Genomic DNA, 24,101 nt, shown 5'->3' on the forward strand with positions numbered 1-24,101 from the left:
ACACCAAATAGATCCAAGGATCAGTTGGAGGCCTGCAGGACCTCTTTATTTCCACCCCCCAAACCGCATTTCCAGATGTCTCTGCAGCAAAGTGAAATTCCACACAGGCAAGCCTTGGTGGGGGGGGGAAGAAAAAAAATGAGACAATTGGCAGTGAAAAGCAGAAAGAGAAGATGGAGGCCTTAGAGAAGGGAGTATCCCTGAGGAGGTGGGGACAAGGGGAGGAGAAGGGGAGGAGGAGAGGAGGAGGAAAGCGGGCCTGTCCCTTTAAGGGGGTTGGCTGTCAATCAGAAAGCCCTTTTCATTGCAGGAGAAGAGGACAAAGATACTCAGAGAGAAAAAGTAAAGGACCGAAGAAGGAGACTGGAGAGACCAAGATCCTTCCACCTGAACAAAGTCAGCTGCAAAGCAGACTAGCCAGCCGGCTACAATTGGAATCAGAGTCCCAAAGACATGGGTGAGTTTCAAAAACTTTAGCATAGAAGATTCAAGCCAAAGCACAGGAATTTGCAAGAACTTTGCGGTTCGGGGTTTCTAATGGTTGAAATGAGTTGTGTTTTGGCACCTGTTTTCTTTTTAATTCCTTAGCACGCAATTAAATTAACTCCTTCTCTGCTGTACTGAGAATGATGCTTTATTGTCAAAGAACTCCAGCAGCGCGTGGAGAGCCCCACAGGTCCTTGGAGAGAGTGCCCGGCGGGCTGGATGTGGTCATGTGTCCTCCTACCCCCTCACTTCCCTCTACCTTCTCTTTTCCCCTGGTCCCCAGGCCCTGGTAATGGCCCAGTCAGCTGACATCCCTGGTTTTGCTGGAGGCAATTAATGTTGGCTGGCCCTCAGCTGTTCAAAATGACTGCTTGCTTGATACAAAATTTGGACCCTGCTGGGCATCAGAAGGAAACTGGGAGAGATGGGCTCAGGCTTGGCCATGGCTGAGGAGGCCAATCTCAGGTTCAGGAAATGAAAATAAAGTCCTCAGTGGCTTTACCATAGGGAACGGATATGGTTAAGGGTGTGTCTGTGTGTGTGTGTGTGTGTGTATGTGTACGTGTGTGCACGCACATGTATGGGTGACCATATGTAGCAAATATTAAAGACTTAGCCTTCCTGAGGCCATGGCTCAGACTCTAAATCCCTGCTATGACAACGAGGTTGATGGGACCTTAGGGCTCTTGCTGACTTGGTTGAGTACTGAGGGCTTCTCCGTAGAGAAGCTATGAGGTCTGGTCTCTGGTGGTGTCTACTCAGAGCAAGGTGTGCAGAGCACAAGGGTCTTTGTCCACACAGGATGCCACAGAAACATGTAGACATTGCTCACATTTGGCAAAACAAGAGCAGCAGCTTGAATACATCCTAAATGAAATGAGAATCAATTGTCCTGAGTATTCACCATCAAATGTAATACTCAGAAGGCTCCAACAACATCCACGGAGATAGATAGGTTTTCAATTATACTAAGCTGGTGTCAGACTTTAGGTTGTTTCATCCTGAAACACTGAGAGAGCTTTTTGAAGCATGTATTCAGGCAGGATAATTAAGAGGGCAGAGAACTGGACTAGAAGTTAACACAACCAGGTTTGAATCCCAGATCTGCCACTTATGAACTTCATGACGTTGGGTAGGTTGCTGTGAATTATCACTTCATCATCTGGAAAATGGGGATAACAATAACTGCTTTGTCTACTTTCAGGGTTATAAAAATCAAATAATAATGATGTGGGAGTCCTTTGAAAATGGGCAAGCTCTACAACAATTGTAAATAATAATAATACCAATTATTATACAATAATGCATATACAGGCTGACTCTTCTTTCCAAAGTGTTTGGGCTTTCTTTGTATGTACTCTGTGCACTTGGGTAAGAATCATTTGTCCAGTTGAGTGTGGCCAGGTGAGAGGTGAATGTTGGAGGAACTCAATTCCTGCCCTAGGTAACATCAAGAACCCTACCTAATGTCAAGGCAGCTGATTGGGTAGCTTGTGAATTAAAAAACGGAGAGGGAGTAAAGAAGGATGCTGAATATTACTTCCTTAGGGGATGAAAGCCCTGAGGAGAAGGCAGGAACAAATAAGGTGACCATAGGGATAGTTTCCTGTTATGGAGGCTGGATGATTTCCTTCAGGGGAGATTACCATAGTGAGGGCACAGTAGAGGTTGTGTATTGGATCCCAGATCCTGGGGGTGGGCCATGCTTGGGCCAGGTGCACATGATGGAGTAGCCATTGAGTTCTCAGTTATTCAATGACAAAGTATCTCAAATACTTTGTAAATAATAGACCATCTCCAGCAAGGTACTGAACTGCTACTACCTCTGACATGGAGTGTGTTGCTGTTTAACTATTGTTAATTTATATCGTGGAATCTGGGATTGGAAGGAATTTAAGAAGCTGTCTGAGCTAATTCTCAATGCAGGATTCCCTTCTACAACACCCAATTAAACATTCCTACAACTTCTTCTTAATCACCCCCAGGAACAGGGAGCTCACTGCCTCAACCATACAGAATCCAGTAGGATTGGAAGTGAAGAGGAACAGGGAATTCAGTAGTGTCCACACAAAAGGTTTACGGGGGAAATGATAGTTCATTAAAACTTGTCCTGACTTGGGAGAGGGATGTTCCAAATGAGTCTTTGGGATAACAATGGAACCGGAAAAGAGCCAAAGAGCAGTAGCTGATTATTCTCTGCTTAGTAACACAATGCCATTACTGAACAGCAAAACATTGGCTCCGGCAAAGCCTGATGTCTGAGAACAGTGGCTGTTACCCCGGTAACCAGACTATGAAGCTTCCCTCCAAAGGTGGCTGTTTGCCGAGCAGCGTAGTTTTGGCTGGCTCAGAGTAAGTGAGTGTAGCCCAGGCAAAAAGTGTGGAAGCAGAGCAGGGGTCCAGTTTTTTACAAAATGCCTGAAGACTATCTGAATCCCATCACGATGGCAAGAATGCTGCAAGAATGCCAGGAGCTAAAAAGAAAGCAGATTCAAACCAGCACATTCATTTACTTTTCCTAGAGACACTGACCAAAATGATCATAGGCAGCCTTCCCCACCCCACTCCTCATCTTGGCCCTGCAGAGCCAGAGGCGCTTTTGGAGAGCCAGGCAGATTGAAAGGTCTGCTCTGCTTCGAGGACCTTTTGCTCTGGCTCTGTGCTAGGAAAGCCAGCAATTTACTCAATAGCCTGACAACTAGAACTATGCTCTCAAATCTCTCTGAGTAGTAACAAGGCCCAAGAAACCCCTGGGAAATGGGTGGGAGGGGAAATATAGTCTCCAAACCTGTGAAGGCAGAACCCCAGCCAGTGGCATCTTTTTCCCTTGTTACCTTTTTGTGTGTTAACTTAAAGCCTTGAAAACCATCCCCAGGATTCCTGGTGCTGAAAGAAAGCAACAGTAGAAATGCCTCCTTGCCCACAGAACTTCAGGTCCAGAGATCATCAAGTCAGGGCAGTGACCTGATCAGGAAGGGTCACAGCAGCCATGGGAGGTGAACAGAGTAGCTTTCCCTTCCTTTCCCACTGTCAGGGCCTGCCCAGTGTCAAACTCACAGCAAAAGCTCAGCAAGTACTGATTGATTAATTCCTCCTTGGTTATTTTAACATGGTCCTAAAGGTGATCGTTCAGTTCTGCACTGGCCTCTGAGCTTTCTGCCAGACAGGGCTCTGGAAAGGAGTCAGTGACATTCCGAGGAAGAGAACAAGGTTCCTTAGATCAGCTTCACACTGCAACCAAGGGGAGAGGAGGAAATGGTGGGAGACTAACCTAAGGAATAAGGTATGGAAACTGTTGTCTCTCAGCTTAGTGCCAGGTGCTTCTCTTTAACCTTTCCAGAAGTGGGCAAGGCGAAGACAATGTGTCAGAGATAGAGTTTAACAATCCAGCCTCTACCGCAGTCTCCCAATGTTTGGGTATAAATTGGCATACATGTGTGCACGTGTGTGTGTGTTTGGGGAGGAGTAGGGAATATAGGAAACAAGGTGGTCCAGTTGCTGTTGCCATGGCAATAATAATACCTGTTCAAAGAGGAGCCTGAGATTCCTTTTATATTTAACTCTGCATGACTTGACCATCTAGCAAGCTTGGATTCCCATGCCTCAGGGGCTACAGGGCCTCTTTCCAGCGCTTGAATGTGGTATAAGTGCTGATTTCATGTAGGAAAGACAAGATTATAGGCAGGGCTTTGTCTGATCAGGATAAGGCCAGAAGCAAAAGTCTTTGTCTCTGGCACCTCCTGTTGATTGTTGTTTTACTCCTAGAACCCACCCACTCATCCCCATCCATCCCCAGTACCAGTCACGGCTGTTCTAGCATCTTGGTCCTGTCAACTGTGATAGGTCCTGATCAAGGGAGCCTCTGTTCATGGGGTGAGGTTAAGGGGTGGGTTCTGGGAGGAGGGTAAGACTTTAGCTCAGATTAGAGACTTAGGGAGATGGGGCCAGTTTTTCACTCAATGAGCCTGCCTGTTGTTTAGCTCTATTGTATAGGGTTCTTCTATCTCTCCCTTTGTCAGCTGGATTCAAGGGACAGGCTGGGAATTGTGCAGGGCACAATTGGTCTCTTTCTACCATCCCTTTCCATGAAAGCCCTTCCTTTCCTCCCTTTGATGGGTTCCCAGATTCACACTAAATTTCCATCATGGAGCTCGTCCTTGAGGCGTGCCCAGGGCATGGGAAAGGAGGGAGGGCTTGGGAGCTTTTGGCTCCTGCTTAAAGAGACAGCATCAGGATCAATCCAGTCCCTTGGATAGACGAATCTGGATGAGTCACAGCAGTCCCGTTGAGCCTTGTCAGACTCCTGTGAAGAGCATTAATGAGAAGGGCTTGAAGTTCTATCACAGATTGATTAGACTAGTTTGGGGAGTTCGCAGATATATCTAGCCAACACTGAATATCTCCCCTTTGCTTACATTTTGCCCACAGGACTTGGTTATACACATTTTAACACTAGATTATAGGCAGCTTTGGTCTTTGATTCACAGACATGTTTTTTTCCCCAACAAGACTGAAAGGTCTTTGAAGAAAGGGACTGGGCCTTATAATTCCCTTTTGTTTCCCATAGTGTCTAGGTTACTGCTAATATGCTTAATAATTGTACTGAATCCAATGAAGAGAAATGAAAGGAAAACACTGGGGAAGGTTATTATTTTTCTTTATCACCTCTCAACAAAGTCAGGTGGTTTAATCCAATTCTATTGCATTGGGTAATATTATTGCTATATAGTTCTTTTATGCCAACTCCACCATGTTGGAGTCTATACTTAGCCTGGAAATGTGAGAATGTCCTTTCAAGAGCCAAGGAACTTCTTCAGAATCCCTCACAGCCTTCCTGAATCAAACTGATATCTTTTCAACCGTGAAGTCTTCTGAAATGGAGACTCTCTGGCTTTAGGTTCACACATTCCCAAATCAAAGGGAACCCAATGGACCTTTCTCAGAATGTTCTGATTGTCAACTACTTTGATGACACGATTTCTTGCATGTTCTGAGTTTTTCCCAGTTGGAATCCAAAATTTGATTTTTTGCTTGGACTGACTGACTGAGATCCCTCATTTCTGCTGAACTTAAATGCCCCCAGAACAAACATTTAATGTCAATGTGAAGAGGTGGACACCTGATGCTTATGCTTATATTGTTGAACTGTTTATAGCTGAGGAGTGATAGATTTATCCAGGACCATTTATTTCCAACTCCATGTTAGAGACCCATTAAAGCCTATGTCCTTTTGTACCTTGCTTCGAGTGGCAATGGAGCAGAAAAGGGGGTGCTAAGTTATTTGAGCTTTAAGAAAATGGAGGAAAAATGGATGTAAGAAGAAATAATATCAGTTGATGATTCAGAATTGCTCTCATGGCTTAGCCCTTTATCACCCAGTAAGAACACTATATGTGATACTCTCTGGTTATTTGGATGATGCTTATCCCTCTATCTGAGGGATCAGATAGACTAAGGCGGCTTTTTTCCTCATCTTTACAACCCTGGAGGAGGCATCAGCTAAAACTTAGAGTGGAATTCTCTGTTTGGTTAGCAAGGGTTCAAGTTTCTCCATCCCTGCTCACACCTGCACCACCATTTTAGCCCTTTCTAGGGTGAGAAAGCTGGGGTGAGTGAGTGGGCACAGGACAGTCACTTGCTAGGGACGATGCTCTCCTTACACTGGGCTAAACAAACAGTTCTTCCATTGTTCCCTGGGTCTGATCCCCTCCCCACCCCCAGGCCTGCAGGCCCCTGCAGAATACCAATGAGGCTCCTGAGATCTCAGGGAAAAACAAGGCTTCTTTGTCCAGGGGAGCTATGGAGGGCTCTGTCCAAGACTTGACCCTGTGCTGGGGAGAGAGGGAACAGTGGGGTCACTGACCTTCCCTTCCCCCACCCCCAGGCTTCAGAGACCTTCTTTACTAGAAGATTCTAAGAGTTTGGGGATAGGCCGAGAAGGAAAATGGCAGCACTGTTTATTTCCAAGCTCCTTTTCTTGACTTACAGGATGCATCTAGTATCTTAACCTGTTGAGAAAGAGGAAGATCAATTTCTGAATGTTTCCTGAGGACAATGAGCAATTTCAACTGCTATGGTTTTCTCTCTGGTATATACATGTGTTTATGTGAACATTTGCATTCATGCATGTGCCCCCGCCCTGGCACGTGTGCACACACGTGCACATCCCCCGTGGGCCAGCTCTAATGAAGCACTGCTTCCCATAGAGGCCAAGTTTTCTGACAGCAGTGCTTCAGTACTTAGAAAAGGGAGGAAATTCAGTTCTGCTGCAAATGTTAGCTACTTATTTTGCTTGGCTTGGGCTTCTGAGTCTTGTCTCTGGTGTGACATACAAGAATCTTTGAGGAAGTGGCTCTTTGAGCACCAAGGAAGGGCTGTCATTTTAGGGGACAGTGGGTAAGAGGACTCACTCATTCTGTGGCTCTGAGAACAGAGATAAATAAATGTCTCTGCCTCAACTTTCTCATGATAGAGATAATTTGGTCCTTCAAAATCTGTTCACATGGATGCAGTTCAGCCAGGCAAATCACCAGATGGTCAAGCACTCAGGTCTAAAAAGAAACTGTACTATTATTAAGAGGTTCAGGCAAAGGACTCCCCCGGTCCCTGGTACCCTGGAATAGACAAGCGAGCTTTGGATAAAATCCAAACCTAAAAATTAATACAATTTATTTTATTTGTGTAAGGAGTTCCAACATGCTTTTCCAAAATAGCAGCTTCTCAGCACATTTGCTGATTATTTGTGTGTGTGTGTGTGTATACACACAAATATTTTATATATGTGTATACTATACATATACACAAAAATACAAAAATAATTCATATGCCATATCTCTATGATATGTGGATAGATAAAATCAGTGTATATATAACTTTTTTCTGAAGAGTTTAACACTTTCATTTCTTCCACCTTTTGGGGATCTGGCTGAGAGGCCAGAGGGAGCCATCCTTTTCCCATCTAGTCGGTCATCTACTGGATATTTTTTAAGTTTCACTCCACGTGACACCTTAGAGCTCAGGGCTAGTACTTGGGGGCACAGCTGCTCTCAGAGCCTGTGACTTGCGTGCCTTTCCTGCTTCTCAGCAACACTGGCTTGGAGCCTGAGGTACCAGGTCTGGGGAATCTCAGGGGCTCTTAGCACTTTAAGACACCTGTGTTCCCAGGCCCTGGTGTGTTTTGCCATTCCAGAAAGACGTTTCATGCTTTGTTGACTTTGTATAAAGTCTCTTTGTAGCTGTTTTGACAGAACTCCAGGGTAGGACTGAGGGTGGGGACATTGGCCAAACTGTAGTATTGGGGGACAAATCAGCCATGCAAAGTGTCCAAAAATCATTCAGCCTGCATTGTTTATTACTGAGAATAATAGTAATCCTCCCATTACCATTTCCCATCCTCTGCCAGTTCCCTCCTTTCCTTTGGACTGCTCTCCACACATCCAGACTAAGAAGAATCAAGCATTCCATGCAGCAAATACACACAACGTTCAGGAATATCCAGGAACATGCAATTTCCAAAGTTTCTCCACCTGGAATGCTGTTTAAGGCTCAAATGTTGTCTGACAATATCAATATCTCTGGCCTGCACTCATCCCTTCCTGGAATTCTAAGGGCATTTACCCTTTGTAACCATTTACTTGGCGGCCTGGAATTGTTAGTTGAAAATATTAGGTCTACCTAGCTCACTTGCCTCAGTAGACAAACAAGTCCCCTGTGGCAGAGTCTATGTCTTTACGCCTTCACACTCCACATAATACCTAGCACAATGCTGGGCACATAGTAAGTACTCCGTAAGAGTTGATAAATGATGAAACCAAATCAGAATGAGAAGAAAGGAGGGAATGATTGCATCATCTCTCTAGCTGGCTACCTGAATACCGATTGTTCAAAAACCCACGTACATTCTGGGAATTAAAGGTAAGGATTTATCTTCAAGAATGGAACAAAGTATAGTTTGGGGGGGTCAATCTCACATTCTAAAAGTCTAAGGTTCTAGACTCTCCTGCTTTTGGCCTCTGGGGTGACACCCCCCACCCCCTACCATCCGTGCATGTGAGCACAGGGCCTGGCTGGGCTGGTGGAGAGTGAAGCTATGTATTGCCCATCCCTGACTGTTTACCCTCTTTCGTCCTCAGGCTTGTTAGAGTGCTGTGCGAGATGTCTCGTAGGGGCCCCCTTTGCTTCCCTGGTGGCCACTGGATTGTGTTTCTTTGGGGTGGCACTGTTCTGTGGCTGTGGACATGAAGCACTCACTGGCACAGAAAAGCTAATTGAGACCTATTTCTCCAAAAACTACCAGGACTATGAGTATCTCATCAATGTGTAAGTACCTACTGTCCCACACAAACCCTGTCTATCTTGGAGATACAGAACTCATCAGTACCTTAGTGACTAGTAGGGGATTGGTGTGGGGCCAGACAGGATTCCTGGATCTTCCTTCTGTGTGCAGGTTCTACCTGTGCCACATCTGAAGCCCTGAATGAAGGGAAAGTGCCACATTCAGAGGGGGAGGTCTGCCTGCCTGCCAGCCCACTCCTAACCACACCCACCCCACCCTTGCTTTGTCCCACATGTTTTAATTTCTGCTAGGTAGGGTTAACATGGACAGAGTTGGAGCCTCTGAAGTGGTCCGTATAAAGAACTCGGCGGAGGCACAATGACTAGACAGAGTGGGGCTGCTTCTCTTGGTTTACCACACCGCTTGAGTCCGCTCAGGCACAGTACTAAGCCTTTCCTGTTCCTAGGGCAAGTTAGACTCCTCTTCTTTCATCCTTCTTCCTTCTTGCCTAGCTCCTCTCTACTCTCTCCTCTGAGGGAGCATCTCTGAAGGGTCAGGTCAAGGAGAGTAGTGCCCCGGTTCTTCAGGTTACAGGGTAAACCAGGTGTTGGGGAGGAGCATCCTCTTTTACTTCAATAAAGATAAGGTAGAAGCACAGAGGAAGAACCTAGTGATCCCTCTAAAGAATCCCTAGCCTTGTTTAGGTGCCCACTCAAGGGTCCAACTAACTTATGCAGCAAGGGAACTGGGTCCTCAATTCATTAGATTTTCTGGCTTTTTGTCTGTCTGTTAATGTAGGATCCATGCTTTCCAGTATGTCATCTATGGAACTGCCTCTTTCTTCTTCCTTTATGGGGCCCTCCTGCTGGCTGAGGGCTTCTACACCACCGGCGCAGTCAGGCAGATCTTTGGCGACTACAAGACCACCATCTGCGGCAAGGGCCTGAGTGCAACGGTAACAGGGGGCCAGAAGGGGAGGGGTTCCAGAGGCCAACATCAAGCTCATTCTTTGGAGCGGGTGTGTCATTGTTTGGGAAAATGGCTAGGACATCCCGACAAGGTGATCATCCTCAGGATTTTGTGGCAATAACAAGGGGTGGGGGACAACTGGGCGTGAGTCTGTGGCCACACCCCCACCCAAGGCTGGGTCCTCTTTAGGGGCCTGGCTTTTGAGTGAGGACGTGATGGCTGCAGCCAAACGAGAAGGTCAGGAAGAACGTGGTGCCCAGCTGGCTTAGCCTCACTTTTTAAAAGTTCCCTAGAAAATTTCATCTCAAAAGGAAAAGCATGAGTTTCGTGGGATGCTTTGTTCAATCAGACCATTTCTAAGCCATCTGTTGGTACCCCTTTACTCCCCTCCTAGCTGGGACCACAACAAGAGTAGATCTGACTGCCCGAGAGTTTAAAATGCTACTCGTGGGATTGAGATGTAGGTAGGTACCTGATCTGAGAGGGAGGGTGGATCATGGAAATTAAGTAATTGACTCCAAGATGGAATCCATAATATTCTGGGATCCTACATTGTTGGAGGCCCCAGAGGGAGCTAGTGTAGATCTGCATATTTAATGCTTTATCTTTGTCAGAGGGCTATCCATGCTTCCAGTGAAGTACACATTGGTTTCCAGCCTCTAGAGTTAAAGATCCTTTGGGGGCTGAACATCTGTGGGTTGTGGTGATGTCTTTTGTGGCTAGCAGTTGGCTTAGAAAGGTTTTGGGATTGGAAATTTAAATCTCCTATTGGCTTTGTTCAATAACTAGGGATCCAAAGTCCTTTGACAAAGAACATTTTCTAAGCTCAGCCTAAGGCATTTAAATGGCACGACTTTCTTTCAAGATCTCTTTTGATTTCTTCACACCTTATCTGCCCAAACAATCTCCTGAAGCCTCTCTAACCCAGGGGTCCTCCTCACTCCAACCCCCACCCATTCCCCCCACCCTCTGTCATATTTGGAGCCAGTTCTCTAGTAGATACTGCCAATGACATTTGGTAGAGGTGCCCTGCTTACTAATTTCATTTGGTGGAAATCCCTGGAACCTGGTTTCATGTCTGGTACATGCCATTCCAGGATCTCCTTGTTTATATTTCAATGTCTGCAGGCTGATGTTGACTTCTAACCACCCCATGTCAATTGTTTTAGTTTGTGGGCATCACCTATGCCCTGACCATTGTGTGGCTCCTGGTGTTTGCCTGCTCTGCTGTGCCTGTGTACATTTACTTCAACACTTGGACCACTTGCCAGTCTATTGCCTCCCCCAGCAAGACCTCTGCCAGTATAGGCAGTCTCTGTGCTGATGCCAGAATGTATGGTGAGTTAAGGTGGCTTGGCTCCCCTACCCCCTATAGAAGCACTATATATTTGGTTCTTAGGGTAAGGAAGGTGGTAATTATGGGGAAAAATTAAAATATGGATGCTTGGATCTAGTTTGTTAATCCTTCTTATTGAAACTGGAGAGGTTTCTTCCCTGAGAAGGGAACTTCTTGGAGGTGGTGGGAGTTTTCTTGGCTCTTTGCACTGCTCTACCCCAGTTGACTGCTGTCCCCAGCCCAGAAGCAGCACATTTCAATAACAAACAAAAATTTTTGCAACTGTTCAATACCACCTTCTATTTTTTGGGTAAATCTTTAGAAAAGAAGATCCTGATTGTCAGTAGGACCCAACTTTTCAGCCAGGATGATTAAAGATGGAAGAAGTGCTCCATGTAGCCCCATAACTCTGTGAAGCTTACCTTGGTTGATATTTGTGTCTTACATAGGTGTTCTCCCCTGGAATGCTTTCCCTGGCAAGGTGTGTGGCTCCAACCTTCTGTCCATCTGCAAAACAGCTGAGGTGAGTGGGGCACTGGGTTATTTTACAATGGAATGGCTAGTAACATAAAATTTCTACCCAACTTTGATTTTAAGGACCACAATTTCTTTTTGCTGGATTTTGAGTTAGCAAATTGCCTTCTATAAAATATTGCCTGAGCCAATGAACATACATGGTAAAATATCTATTTTCCTTAAAGCTGCAGAGAAAGCCTTCCATTCTAAGACTTCCTCCCTTAAAAGAGAAATTTGTAGCTCTAGGTAAAGATAGAGCTTAATGGCAAAATCCCCCAAGTGAAAATTTTCATTCTTTTACTTAAAAGCCTTATCAAGAAAATAGGTTGTGCCCAGACATACGTAGGTTTTATAAAACACATTTAGTTCGGAACTTCTCAATCTCATTTAAAAAGAAAGTACATTTGAAAAAGGAAACACTGTATTGAGAATGGATATTATACACAAATGAGGCAGGGGAATAAAAGTAAATCCTGAGGAAGAAGGCAGTAAGCTATTTCTTTGAAAGCAAAATGTTTTGGGGTTCTGGGCACAACCGAGGGGAACCAGTTGATTATTTGGGAAGACTATACTATTTTATGAGTATTCTGTGTTCTGGGTGCTATGGGGTCAGGTGCTATGGTGTACATTGAAGAATGGGAGGCCTACACTCAGGGATGTGACAACTTAGTTAGAGATGCCAAATTAACACACAGAAAGATATCAACACGTTCAGAAAGTTGCACTCATGATCTGCAGCAGAGCCTATTTCAGCTGTTGCAAGACCCAGTTCTCCCTTTTGCATTTTCTTACAGTTCCAAATGACCTTCCACCTGTTTATTGCTGCGTTTGTGGGGGCCGCAGCCACACTGGTTTCCCTGGTGAGTTGTCTTTTAATGATCTTGGCAAATAAGTGGTCCTGGGATAGCTTGGGTACAGCTATGCTGAAAGGTAAAAAGAGGTAGATTCCTTCTAACCTTGAAGTGCTGGAGAAAAGCTGCTGGGCAGAGACAGCAGAGTGTAGAGACTGTGGCCTTCTACTTTGCGTTGGCAAGGCAGAAAATTTTCAGAAATGAGACAAGAACAAGCAAAGTGGTGTGAGGAAGAGGAAAGAGATTCGTGGTCAAGAATAATAAGATAGAGCATTTACAGAGCATGTAACATTGCCAGGTGCTTTGCAGTCAGAAATTATAGTTAATTCTCAACACATTCCGGTCAGATCAGTGACAAGAACACTGAAACCTTACTAAACGTGATTTTTGGTAGCCTGGAATTCTATATACTGTAAATAGGAATCATCTTGGATGCTCTCCAAGGGATTTACTTACTCTCCTGAAAATACTGGAAGGACCTCTTAACATTATTAGAATTGTTATTATGGATGGTGTTTCGGCGCAGTGTCAATGTAGTGCATTCATTGTTCAGATTAAGAACCCGGGGTACTGAAGGGTGAAGCAACTTATCTCGAGTCATTGAATAAGTGGTGATCAGCCAAGGATCAGCTTGCAGCACTCCTGGCCCCCACCGCTGAGGCTTTTCTACGGAGTCGAGTTGTTCTTCATCTTGTGAAATAAATGGATGCATTAAGCAGGGGAAGGCTGTGCTGCACGGTGTGGCTATGCGTCTACAGCAAGCACCCTATGAATCCAGGTCGCTCAGACACGTAAGATATGATGATGGCAGAGCCCAGGTAGTGTTCACTTTCCTGAGGAAAACTCAGTGCTGGGCTGAGCAGAGGTGTGGAAAAATTCCTTGTCGAGTTGATTCTCTGGGCCTGGGCCATTGGAAGGAAATGTCTCAGAGAGGACTTCTAGTCAAGTATACAGGGCAAAAGCCTGGATGTGCTGCTTTTTGCAGAACAGGAGTTTTTTCTTTATTTAACTATGATTTTATTTCTACCCTTCCTCGTTCCCAAAAGGACTGGAGGAGGAAGCCTTTTCTACTCTCACTCATATTCTCTCTTCTCTTACTTACAGCTCACCTTCATGATTGCTGCCACTTACAACTTTGCCGTCCTGAAACTCATGGGCCGAGGCACCAAGTTCTGATATCCTGTAGAAATTTTCCTTTCTCTAATAGCGAGGCTCTAACCACACAGCCTACAATGCTGCGTCTCCCATGTTAACTCTTTGCCTTTGCCACTGACTGGCCCTCTTCTTACTTGACGAGTGTAACAAGAAAGGAGAGTCTCGTGGCGATTAATGTCTCTCCGTGGACTCTCCCCTCTTACGTACCTCTTTTAGTCATTTTGCTTCATAGCTGGTTCCTGCTAGAAATGGGAAATGCTTAAGATGGTGACTCCCCATCTGCAAGTCACAAAGAAATGGAGGCTCTAATTCAATTTTCAAGCATCTCCTGAGGACCAGGAAGTGTTTTCTTCTCAAAGGGCACTTCCACTGATGGAAACAAAGTGGAAAGAAAGATGCTCAGGTAGAGAAAAGGGATGTACCTGGCCCCCTTGCCATTTTGGGGGCCAAATATATTCTCGTTGGTGTACAAAACCGAGAACTCACTCCTGTCTCCCTATTACCATTGACGATAGAAGAAAAAAAGAATGCCAGCAAAACAATAAAAGCATTTGCCCAAATCTACCTATTGCAGCTGGGAGAAGGGGGTCAAAGCAAGGATCTTTCGCCCATAGAAAGAGAGCACTGACCCCGATGGCAATGGACTATTTAAGCCCTAACTCAGCCAACCTTACTTATAGCATAAGGGAGCGTAGTGTCTGTGTAGACAAAGGGGGCACCTGGCCTTATACCTCGTTAGAGAAGACAAACAAGGTGTTGTCAGCATTTTCTCACTCCCTTCTCCTTGATAATAGCTACCATGACAACCCTGTGGTTTCCAAGGAGCTGAGGATAGAGAGAAACTAGCTCATATGAAAAAAGCCTGGCCTAAGGAGCAGCAGTTGCTAGAGGCTAACGGTGTAAACTGAGCCAGCCCTCTGGTAGACACAGGATAGATAACTCTTTGGATAGCATGTCTTCTTTCTGTTAATTAGTTGTGTACTTTGGCCTCTGTCACATCTTCACAATGGTGCTCTTTTCATGGGGTATTATCCATTCAGTCATAGCAGGTGATTTGAAGATCTTGATTTGTTTCAGAATGATGCACATTTCACATTTTTCAGTTTGTCTATCGCTTGTTTGGGGTTGTACCCGAAAGGTCTGGAGAATGATTCTTTGATTATGATTCTTTAACAAATGAAAATTGGACATTAAACAACGCAAATGATGTGTAAAATTGGCTAGTTCTTGCATCTCTTGGGATTTTCGACCAATTATTCCGTCCTTTGCAGAAACAGATTTGGTGAATTTGAACCTCAATTTGAATAACCTATTTGATCGTTCTTTCTAGCTGGCGGGAGATGATTTGATTTAGCAATGTTACCTTGGTGTGTTAAAGAGTTAGGTTTAACATACAGGTTATTCTCTCCTGGTGCAGATCATATACCTGAATGCACCAGCCATCAGCTATTCAGTTGGTAAGCTTCCATGGAAAAGGAAAAGTGGAAAGAGTTTGAAATTCGAATAGATCCCAGGTTTCAGTCTTCCCTTTCTGTGTTTGGGTTTTAACTTTGGGTTAAAAAATAAAAAGTTGATTTGTCTTTATTAAGGGAAAGATTTTATGGGTATGGCTGTAGGTGGCTCTGTTGCTGTAAAGAGTCGTTTTGTGTTCTCCCCCAAAGTGGTTTCAACAACGTTTAAGGAGATGTAAGGTTTACAAAAAGGCACTTGATATTTGCTTTCAGAACAGTATACAAGACAAGCTTCCAGGCTGCATAGAGGGAGCAGATGGAAAAGGTTCTGTAAGAAACCAATCAAGATCAAGGAAAGTGAAGTAATCCATACCTTGTGTTTTGTTTCGATTTAATAACATAACAAATAACCAACCCTTCCTTGAAAACCTCCCATGCATACATGCACACATATACACACATGAAGAGAGTTAATCAACTGAAAGTGTTTCCTTCATTTCTGATATAGAATTCCATTTTTAACACACATAAAGGATAAACTTTTAGAAACTTATCTTACAAAATGTATTTTATAAAATTAAAGAAAATAAAATTAAGAATGTTCTCAAACACCGTGTCTTTTGATTGAATTGTTCTGTTTTACCCTACAATAGCAACTCAAAATAATTGTACCTTTATTGTGCTTTGTTTAAGGAGCTTATTTATTTTTCAGGTCATACAAGTCATTCCCACAACAGTTTTCTGAAATAAAGAGTAGATAAATCACTTCTATTTTTTATAGCTGGAGACACTAAGAAATAGAGGCAAATAAAGTACCCAAAGAAATCCAATAATCCAATAAATACGTATCTGAGCTTGGACTAGAACTCAACTCAGGTCTTGCTACCAACTCATTGAATTGTAAGGTTTCTTTTCTCTTAGAAATTGGGTTTCAGAGTGTTGTTCTACTAATTCACAGTCAAGTATGGTTTCTTCTTTAATATGACAATGGTGCCCCAGCCCTGGTGTGTATAGGATTCAGTTATTGTTAACTTTTCTTGGAATTGTTTGTATATTCCAAAAATGAACACTTAGTGCTTCATACATGAATAATGCTTAGTTTTATCTGGAAAGTACTGGTTGAAAGGTTTAATGTAGGGGCAGAGCAGATATGGGAAGGGCAATGTGAATTTAAACAGTCTGTGGCAGGGCAGTGTTAGGATAAATTAGTGACACCTGCTACTCTAATGGCCAGCCCAGTAGCCCACTTGGGACACAGCATTAAATCCCTGTCACGACCCTAGGCTAGAATTTGGCACTGTCGGACAGTAGGCACTCTAATGACCAGCCTAAGGAAAGCTGACTTAAAATTAGCTGTCGATTCATTGTCCCGTAGTTGCAGATGGCAAGGAGCGTGATCAGAGAGAAAGGAGAGTTTAGCTTGGGGGCAACAAGTCAGTCATCAGTTAAGGAGCTCTGTTCAAAAGTAGCTTCAATTTCATCTCCTGGTTTCTGCTTCACTGCAATCAATATTCTGCAAGCAAGGCTGCTTGGATGACTTTAAGACAAAGAGAATAAAAATATGACAAGGACTTATTTTTAGACACTGGCAAACAAGGACACAGCACTATATTTTGGAGAATTGATTCAGGGTGCTATAGAGTGATGTATTTTTGCCTCAGAGGAGTGGAAAACCAGTTCCCAAGAAAGCTGTGTTCTCCATCTGCCCTTATTTGGCTCTGCCCTCTGGGACCGATCTATAGATGGAGATTCCAGGCTCTCAGAAGCTGAGAGTGTCTCCAGTCTGTCAATTGAGCCCATTGTTCTTAGCTCTGCCATACACCATAAACCTCTTTTCTCTGAACTGAAAGAGTTCTCTTTGTGCTTAGATCAGCCAAAGATCAAGATGCAGCAGTATAAACAAGAAATATTTTCTTACAGCATCAGTTGTACTGCTTTTCCTATCTTCAGGGCCAGTACTGAGTGCAGTTATGCAGGGTGTGGAAGCTGTGGCTTTGGCCAGAGCAACATTCATTCATTCACTAATTCAGTCTACAAATATTTATGGGGCACTTACTAAGCTTTGTGCTAAACCCTGGGAGTTTCAAGTTTGGGGGTGATGTGGGTAGAAAGGGGATAAAGATATGATCTCAAGGATCTCACTCAGCCTCAGCCATAGCAAAGAAGAGTTCCAGGGTGGAGCAGAGTGGAGGCAGGGAGCATGCCAGAAGCAGTCTGACCGGCTGACTGCAGTGGGCATCTGAATTCTCCCCTCAGTATGTGGGAGAGGTCGTGGTTAAGGGCCATGACTTCACGTGGCTCTGGTTTTCTAGGGCCCTGATAAAAACAAAACTTCAATTTAGAGTCCTGACAACTTGTGACTTGCTCTCTATGTCACCCTGCTCCTGGCCTTACATGTGACAGTATTTATGTACACACTGTCACAATGCATGTGCGTGCTTCCACCCACTCAGTCATCTGGGGAGTCAGAGGGCACACAGATCAGGATTTATATAAACACAGGCTATTCAGCCTGCCTTTTTTTCCATCCAGGCTAAATCTGAGAAGCCATGAGGGTAATATAAGACACAAGGTACTTCTCTTTGATTTTTCATACTGTGAGCACAGATAGTGTGTCTATTTGGGCATTCATGGTTAGCTTGATGAATATTAAGTAACAGAGGGAAGAAATATTCATTCTTACATTAAAAAAAATCATACTTGGCCTTTTCCTACATCAATAAGCAGGTAAGGATTTCAAGTCAACATCTATAAGTTGGGAAAGATTTTCCATGTCCACTTTGAAGCAAGCAAAAAGCTTTTCACAATTTTTATTGTCCTGGAAACTTTGGTGTCTATGTGTTCCTGCTCTGGAACTCCTTGAATTCATCAAATTTATTCCAAAGGAAAGAAAAGTAAGATAAAGTAATGAGTGTTTTCCACATCATGAAATAATCAAAGGAAATCCAACCTTAACATTATTCAAACCTTCAACAAATATTTATTTAACAAATTATCTGTGCCGAGTGTTATGCTAGATGATGGTAATACAGCTGTGACTAAAACAGAGACAGTCTCTGCCCTCAGAGAACTCAACTAAAGACAAAAAGGGTTAGGGAGGGAGACTGGAAGTGTGGTAAAGAATGAGACTAACATCCTATGACAGAAAAGGTGGAAAAAACAGAATCAGGGAGAAACTTGTACAGTCCCATGAGAAACAGAGTCAAGTAAAAGAAGATGGAGACATGTGACTGTGTCTAGAGAAAGAGGCCTGACATGCTATGGTATTTAGGGTTGAAAAATGTTAAAAGGCCTTCTACTGTTTTGTTCACCAACATGGACAGTAGGCCAGCTCTGGGCTCTGAAAGAACTATATTGATTGATACTCCATGTATTATGTGAAGCTCTACCTTTCAAACATGAAAAGGGAAAAACCACAAAGCTGGGTTCTGAGGGTTACAACATTAAAACCAAGCAAGTGAGCTGATACTTGCAAATTTATAGGTGGCTCTAGTTTTTTAATATTTTTTTCTGATTAAGTTCTTTTTTTAAAAAAAATTTATTTGAAATATAGTTGATGTACAGTAATGTTATATAAGTTACACGTGTACAATATAGTGATTCACAATTTTTAAAGGTTATACTCCACTTATAGTTATTATAAAATATTGGTTAAATTCCCCGTGTTGTACAATATATCCTTGTAGTTTATTTTATACAGAATAGTTTGTACCTCTTAATCCCCTATCCCTATATTGCCCCTCCCCACCCACCACTGGTAACCACTAGCTTGTTCTCTATATCTGTGAGTCTGCTTCTTTTTTGTTATATTTACTAGTTTGTTGTATTTTTTAGATCCCACATATAAGTGATATCATACAGTATTTGTCTTTCTCTGTCTGACTTATTTCACTTAGCATAATGTTCTCCAAGTCCATCCATGTTGCTGCAAATGGCAAAATTTTGTTCTTTTTTATGGCCGAGTAGTATTCCATTGTATATATATACCACATCTTCTTTATCCATTCAGCTGTTGATGGACACTTAGGTTGCATCCATATCTTGACAATTGTAAATAATGCTGCTATGAACATAGAGGTGCATGTATTTTTTCAAGTTAGTGTTTTTGTTTTTTTCAGGTATATACCCAGGAGTGGAATTGCTGGGTCATATGGTAGCTCTATTTTTAGGTTTTTGAGAAACCTCCATACTGTTTTCCACAGTGCCTACACCAATTTACAATCCCACCAACAGTGGACGAGGGTTCCCTTTTCCCCACATCCTCACTAGGTAGCTCTAATTTTATTTGATGACTTGAGCTCACATGTAGAACAGCTTAAAAAAAAAGAAGGAAATTGTGGCGCTTGCAATCAAAGCTCTCTTCCATGCCCACAAATGTACTAGATATGAATTTGGTGAAATCTTATTTGATTTAAAATGTGAAATCAGCCCACATTAACAAAAAATGCGAACATAAACATAAACATTCTTCTGTTTGCAGATGATATTATTATCACAAGCTACGAGTGATCTTAGTAAACAAATGTCTCAGCTAATTATTTCTAGAAAGAAAGTTTACATATCAGTAAACAAATTTGCCATTTTCAGTAGATGCTCCCAACTTCTCGTTGGCGAATAATGTCAATAATTCCATAAAGCAAGTACTTGAGGATATATTCTGCAGCTAGTATATTTGGTAGGACACACAAGTAAATTACATTTCTCAAAGCCAGGTGGTTTATGGGTGCTTACTGAGTTTGTGGTGTGTGTGTGTGTGTGTGTGTGTGTGTGTTGTTTGTTTGTTTCTTTGCTTTTAGTAGCTGAGGTGGTTATAGCCACTTTCAAATACTTCCGGGTTAAAAAGTTTTTAAATGTCACGTTTTATGACATGGGGTTTTGATGGCCTGTTTGTCTCAGTGTTAAAGAAGACCCAAAATAACCATCTGAAAAGGATCTTGGCCCAGTCCACAGGCAGCCACACCTCCAACAATAATAGATACACTTTACTAAGCCCTCTACAAAGTATTTTCGATGTCTTATATCATTTAATCCTCACATCAGTCCTATGAGGCAGCAGCAGCTATTATCCGTCAGCTCCAGATTGGAGCAATGCACCGTTACTGGTCACATCAGTTTGAATTTGAGGATGGCCAGTCTATCCCAGTTCAGCTGACTGCTAAAGCTGCAGAGCTGAGCTGCATCCAGGTGCTTGTCAGGGAGCAGAACATCAGTCATTACAGCTCAGTCCCTACCAGAAACTCCACTGAGAGAAATAGTAGTTATGAAGGACAACCTGCAGGGAGTGTAGTCCATTCATCCCCTAGTCATCTCCACATATGTTTGATTGTGCAATCCTATAGTAAAACATACCCACCTTCCCCCTGCCCCATGACCTTGCTGCTCCAAGTGTGGTCTGAGGACAAGCAATATCAGAATCACCCGGGAGCTAGTTAGAAATGTGGACTTTCAGGCCCTGCCCTAGAATTACTGAATCAGATGCCGAACTTTAACAAGATCTTAGGATGATGTGTGTACACACTTAAATTTGAGAAGATTTTCTGAATGCAATCATATAAAAAGGTATTAAAATGTATCAATATAATACACTTATCTTTTATCTTCTTTTTAGTTGACCAGAAGAAACTTTAATAATTTACCAAAAGTAGAAAGTTAACAGACCACACTCTTTCATCATAATCCAATAAAACTAAGAATAAACAATGAAAAGTGGACCCAAAATGATTTTTTTATAAATTGAGGAATGCTTATAAGTAATCTCGTAACCAAATAAGAAATCATAACTAAAAAAAAAAAACCCAAATTTTCTCAAATGTAATAATAAAGAAAAGATTTCATTCCCGAAACTCCATACTGAATAACACTCTTTTTCAAACTTAGGTTTCTAGAAAATTGTATAGCTGTACACAATATTATCTTTAATTTTGAGAAAAGACCCAAATCAAATGAACAAAGTATATAACCTCAGACATGAGAAAAAGAAAAACAAAGTAAAACAAATGAAAGCAGGAGGTAGGTATTAAGATAAAAGCTTATGTTGATTCACTAGAAAACAGAGAAAGAGTTGAAAATATAAATGAAACCAAAAGTTGGTATCTGAAAAGACTAATAGAATAGATATTTCCCTGCTGATTCTGATTAAATAAAAAGAAAGAAGGCAACATTATACCATGTTAGTAACAAGGAAGGAGATACAAAGATGGAAGAGATTAAAAATATTAGAGATGATTATGTACAACAATCTGGCAATTTATTATAAAATCTTGAGAACACAGAATGTCTCCTCTTAAAATATAAAGTTCTGAAATGGACCCAAGAAGAGTTAGAAAACTGGAACAATCACAGAATAGACAGAAATGGTGATTACAGAACTACTATTGAAAAGAAATGAGGCTCAAATGATCTCACAGCTGAGATCAATATAGTGGAACTGATACTACGTGTAATACACTTATCTTTAAAAAATTAATGTGATATTTGTATACTGCCTTACTAATATATTATACAGATTATAAAGCATGCAAAACAGAACATTTAAAGTATGAGATAAATATGAAATAATATTTTGAAATAAAATTTATTTGATTATATATGTGAATCTATCTCTTATTTGAAACATATTATTATAAATATTTTAGTGAGAACAATGTGACTGACTATGCCTCCTTAATTTTGAAGTGATGGTTTAACATTTTGGAATATGGAGTTCAGTTTAAACTAAGGCTTGGCTCCAATGAATGTCATAGCTAGAAACGATACCTCACAAAGATTCATAGACCTAAATGGCTGCAGTATGACATTAGCTGTGCTCAGTAAATCCTGTTACTAACTTTTCATTTATGCAAAGGTTTTTTATTAAAGTTTGGCTATTAAATTTCCACTCTCCCTGACATCAATCAGTGGCTCTTGCACATTAAAATGTTTTCACAAACCAGTTCAAGCTATTGGAGTAGACTGTTTTAGGCAAGTTTATAACGCCCTGTTACAGTTTTTCTTACAACTGTGCAAATAGTGACACACTTAGCTCTCAGCAACAAAACTACAAGATGATGAAAACATCTTCAAATATCTGTTATCAAAATGCTCTCTCTATGACCTATTCCTTTGAAAAACACTTCCTTTCTCACCCATTGTTAAAAAGGCATCTTTCCTTGACTGACAGATAAACTGAGTGATGACATAAGAGTCAATCTTTATGTTAGATATTAATGAAACAGTTTCTTTCTTCTTTTAAGATTAAAAATTAATATAAACACTAGTTCTAATGGATCATGTTGCAGTCTCATAGAGTACACAAATCCCACATTAGAGACCATACTCTGTAGCAGTTTTTCCAAACCATTTTGAGTATGAAAATCTCTTTCTAAAGTAAAACCTTTTCTCAGGCCTCCACCATGATAGTGGCTGTACTTTTACCATCAATTGGTTGAGAAAACATTTAAAATTTACTATTAATTTAGTAACACTCTTTTTTTTAAAGAGTTTTTTGAAGAGTTTCCCTTTTTTTCTTCTTTTTAAAATTGAAGTATAGTTGATTTACAATGTTCTGTTAGTTTCAGGTGTACAGCAAAGTGATTCAGTTATACGTATCCATATATACATATCTATATCTATATCTATATATTATTTTTCAGATTCTTTTCCACTGTAGGTTATTATAAGATATTGAATATATTTCCCTGTGCTATACAGTAGGTCCTTGTTTATCTATTTTATGTATAGTGGTGTGTACCTGTTAATCCCAAACTCCTAATTTATCCCTCCCTCCCCCCCTTTCTCCTTTGGTAAACATCAGTTTGTTTCTATATTTGTGAGTTTGTTTCTGTTTTGTAAATAAATTCACTTGTATCATTTTTTTAAATTCCACATATAAGTGATAGTGTATAATATTTGTCTTTCTCTGTCTGACTTCACTTAGTATGATAATCTCTAGGTCCATCCATGTTGCTGCAAATAGCATTGTTTCATTCTTTTTTATGGTTGAGCAATATTCCATTATATATATATATGTGTATATATATATATATATGTGTGTGTGTATATATATATATATATATATATATATATATACACACACACATATATATATATATATATATCTCACATCTTCTTTATCCATTCATCTGTTGATGGACATTTAGGTTGTTTCCATGTCTTGGTTATTGTAAATAGTGCTGCTGTGAACATTGGGGTTCATGTATCTTTTCAAATTAGATTTTTCGTCTTTTCTGGATACATGCTCAGGAGTGGGATTGCTGGATCATATGGTAACTCCATTTTTAGTTTTTTAAGAAAACTCCATACTGAATAACACTCTTTTAAAACGTTTTCTTATAGAAAATTTCAAATATACACGGAAGTAGAGAATGTTGCAATCGACTCCACATATCCTTTACTCAACTTCAACAACGATCAACATTCAATAACACTTTAAAATGAGCTTTTATTTTATTGCTGTCCACATGAATGAAGACATTCATTCATTTATTCTACTGACAATTCTTGGTGTTCAGAAGGATATGGTGACTCCTTGCATAAATGCTGCCATTTTCTACCCCACCTGCTTGTGGACAGACAAGCAAAACTTTGAGAACTGGTTCAGTCTAGAGTCTAAAATCTCTTTGTGATTTAAACCAGACCAAGAGGTGACAATATACTTGAATCATTTCATATTGGCCCCCACAGAATTACTTTTAGTGAATTGCTCTGCTTTGTGATGTCAGTGACCTATATTAAGCGGCATTTTTAAAAAGCAGTCCTTTACAACAGTGACTAGGTTTCTATGGGCATGTTTTTGTGGGTGTCATTCATTATACTATATTTATCCAGAAGGCTACAGTGGAGACATTTCTCTGCAATCTCTGTATCAAAAACGGCTGTGCTTTATTTGAGTGGTGGAGTAAGGTAAATTCATTACGATTACTGATGTTGTGTTTTGGATGTTTTTCTGGAGCACATTCGAGCACTTTAGTAATTTACTCCATTTCTGAGTTGTTGAAACCATTCCAAAACAGCCTCTTGCTTTGTTGGGTTCTCTTTGTTTTTCTCTTTCCCCTCTGGAGGTG

General features: G+C 41.5%; 1 protein-coding gene across 2 annotated transcripts; it reads left to right on the top strand.

Moving 5' to 3' along the window:
• The first annotated feature begins 310 nt into the window (after positions 1–310).
• On the top strand, positions 311–15,648 carry PLP1 (proteolipid protein 1). Of its 2 annotated transcripts, none has more exons than XM_082409036.1 (7): positions 311–457; positions 8,619–8,805; positions 9,560–9,821; positions 10,900–11,068; positions 11,516–11,589; positions 12,377–12,442; positions 13,538–15,648. In XM_082409036.1, exons 1-7 carry the CDS (start codon positions 454–456, stop codon positions 13,607–13,609), a joined length of 834 nt encoding a protein of 277 aa, XP_082265162.1. In that variant the 5' UTR covers positions 311–453; the 3' UTR covers positions 13,610–15,648. The 2 variants fall into 2 exon arrangements, with proteins under 2 accessions (XP_082265162.1, XP_082265163.1); XM_082409037.1 differs by having other exon boundaries at positions 9,560–9,716.
• Positions 15,649–24,101: the final 8,453 nt, after the last annotated feature.

The sequence above is a fragment of the Balaenoptera borealis genome, assembly GCF_965194805.1.
Source record: "Balaenoptera borealis genome assembly, contig: HAP1_SCAFFOLD_774, whole genome shotgun sequence".
In the NCBI taxonomy this organism is placed as follows: Eukaryota; Metazoa; Chordata; class Mammalia; order Artiodactyla; family Balaenopteridae; genus Balaenoptera; species Balaenoptera borealis.

Coding starts and splice junctions, on each gene's coding strand:
- PLP1 (XM_082409036.1), top strand. Junction 9,822..10,899: donor GGCTAGGACATCCCGACAAG/GTGATCATCCTC, acceptor CAATTGTTTTAG/TTTGTGGGCATCACCTATGC. Junction 11,590..12,376: donor CCATCTGCAAAACAGCTGAG/GTGAGTGGGGCA, acceptor ATTTTCTTACAG/TTCCAAATGACCTTCCACCT.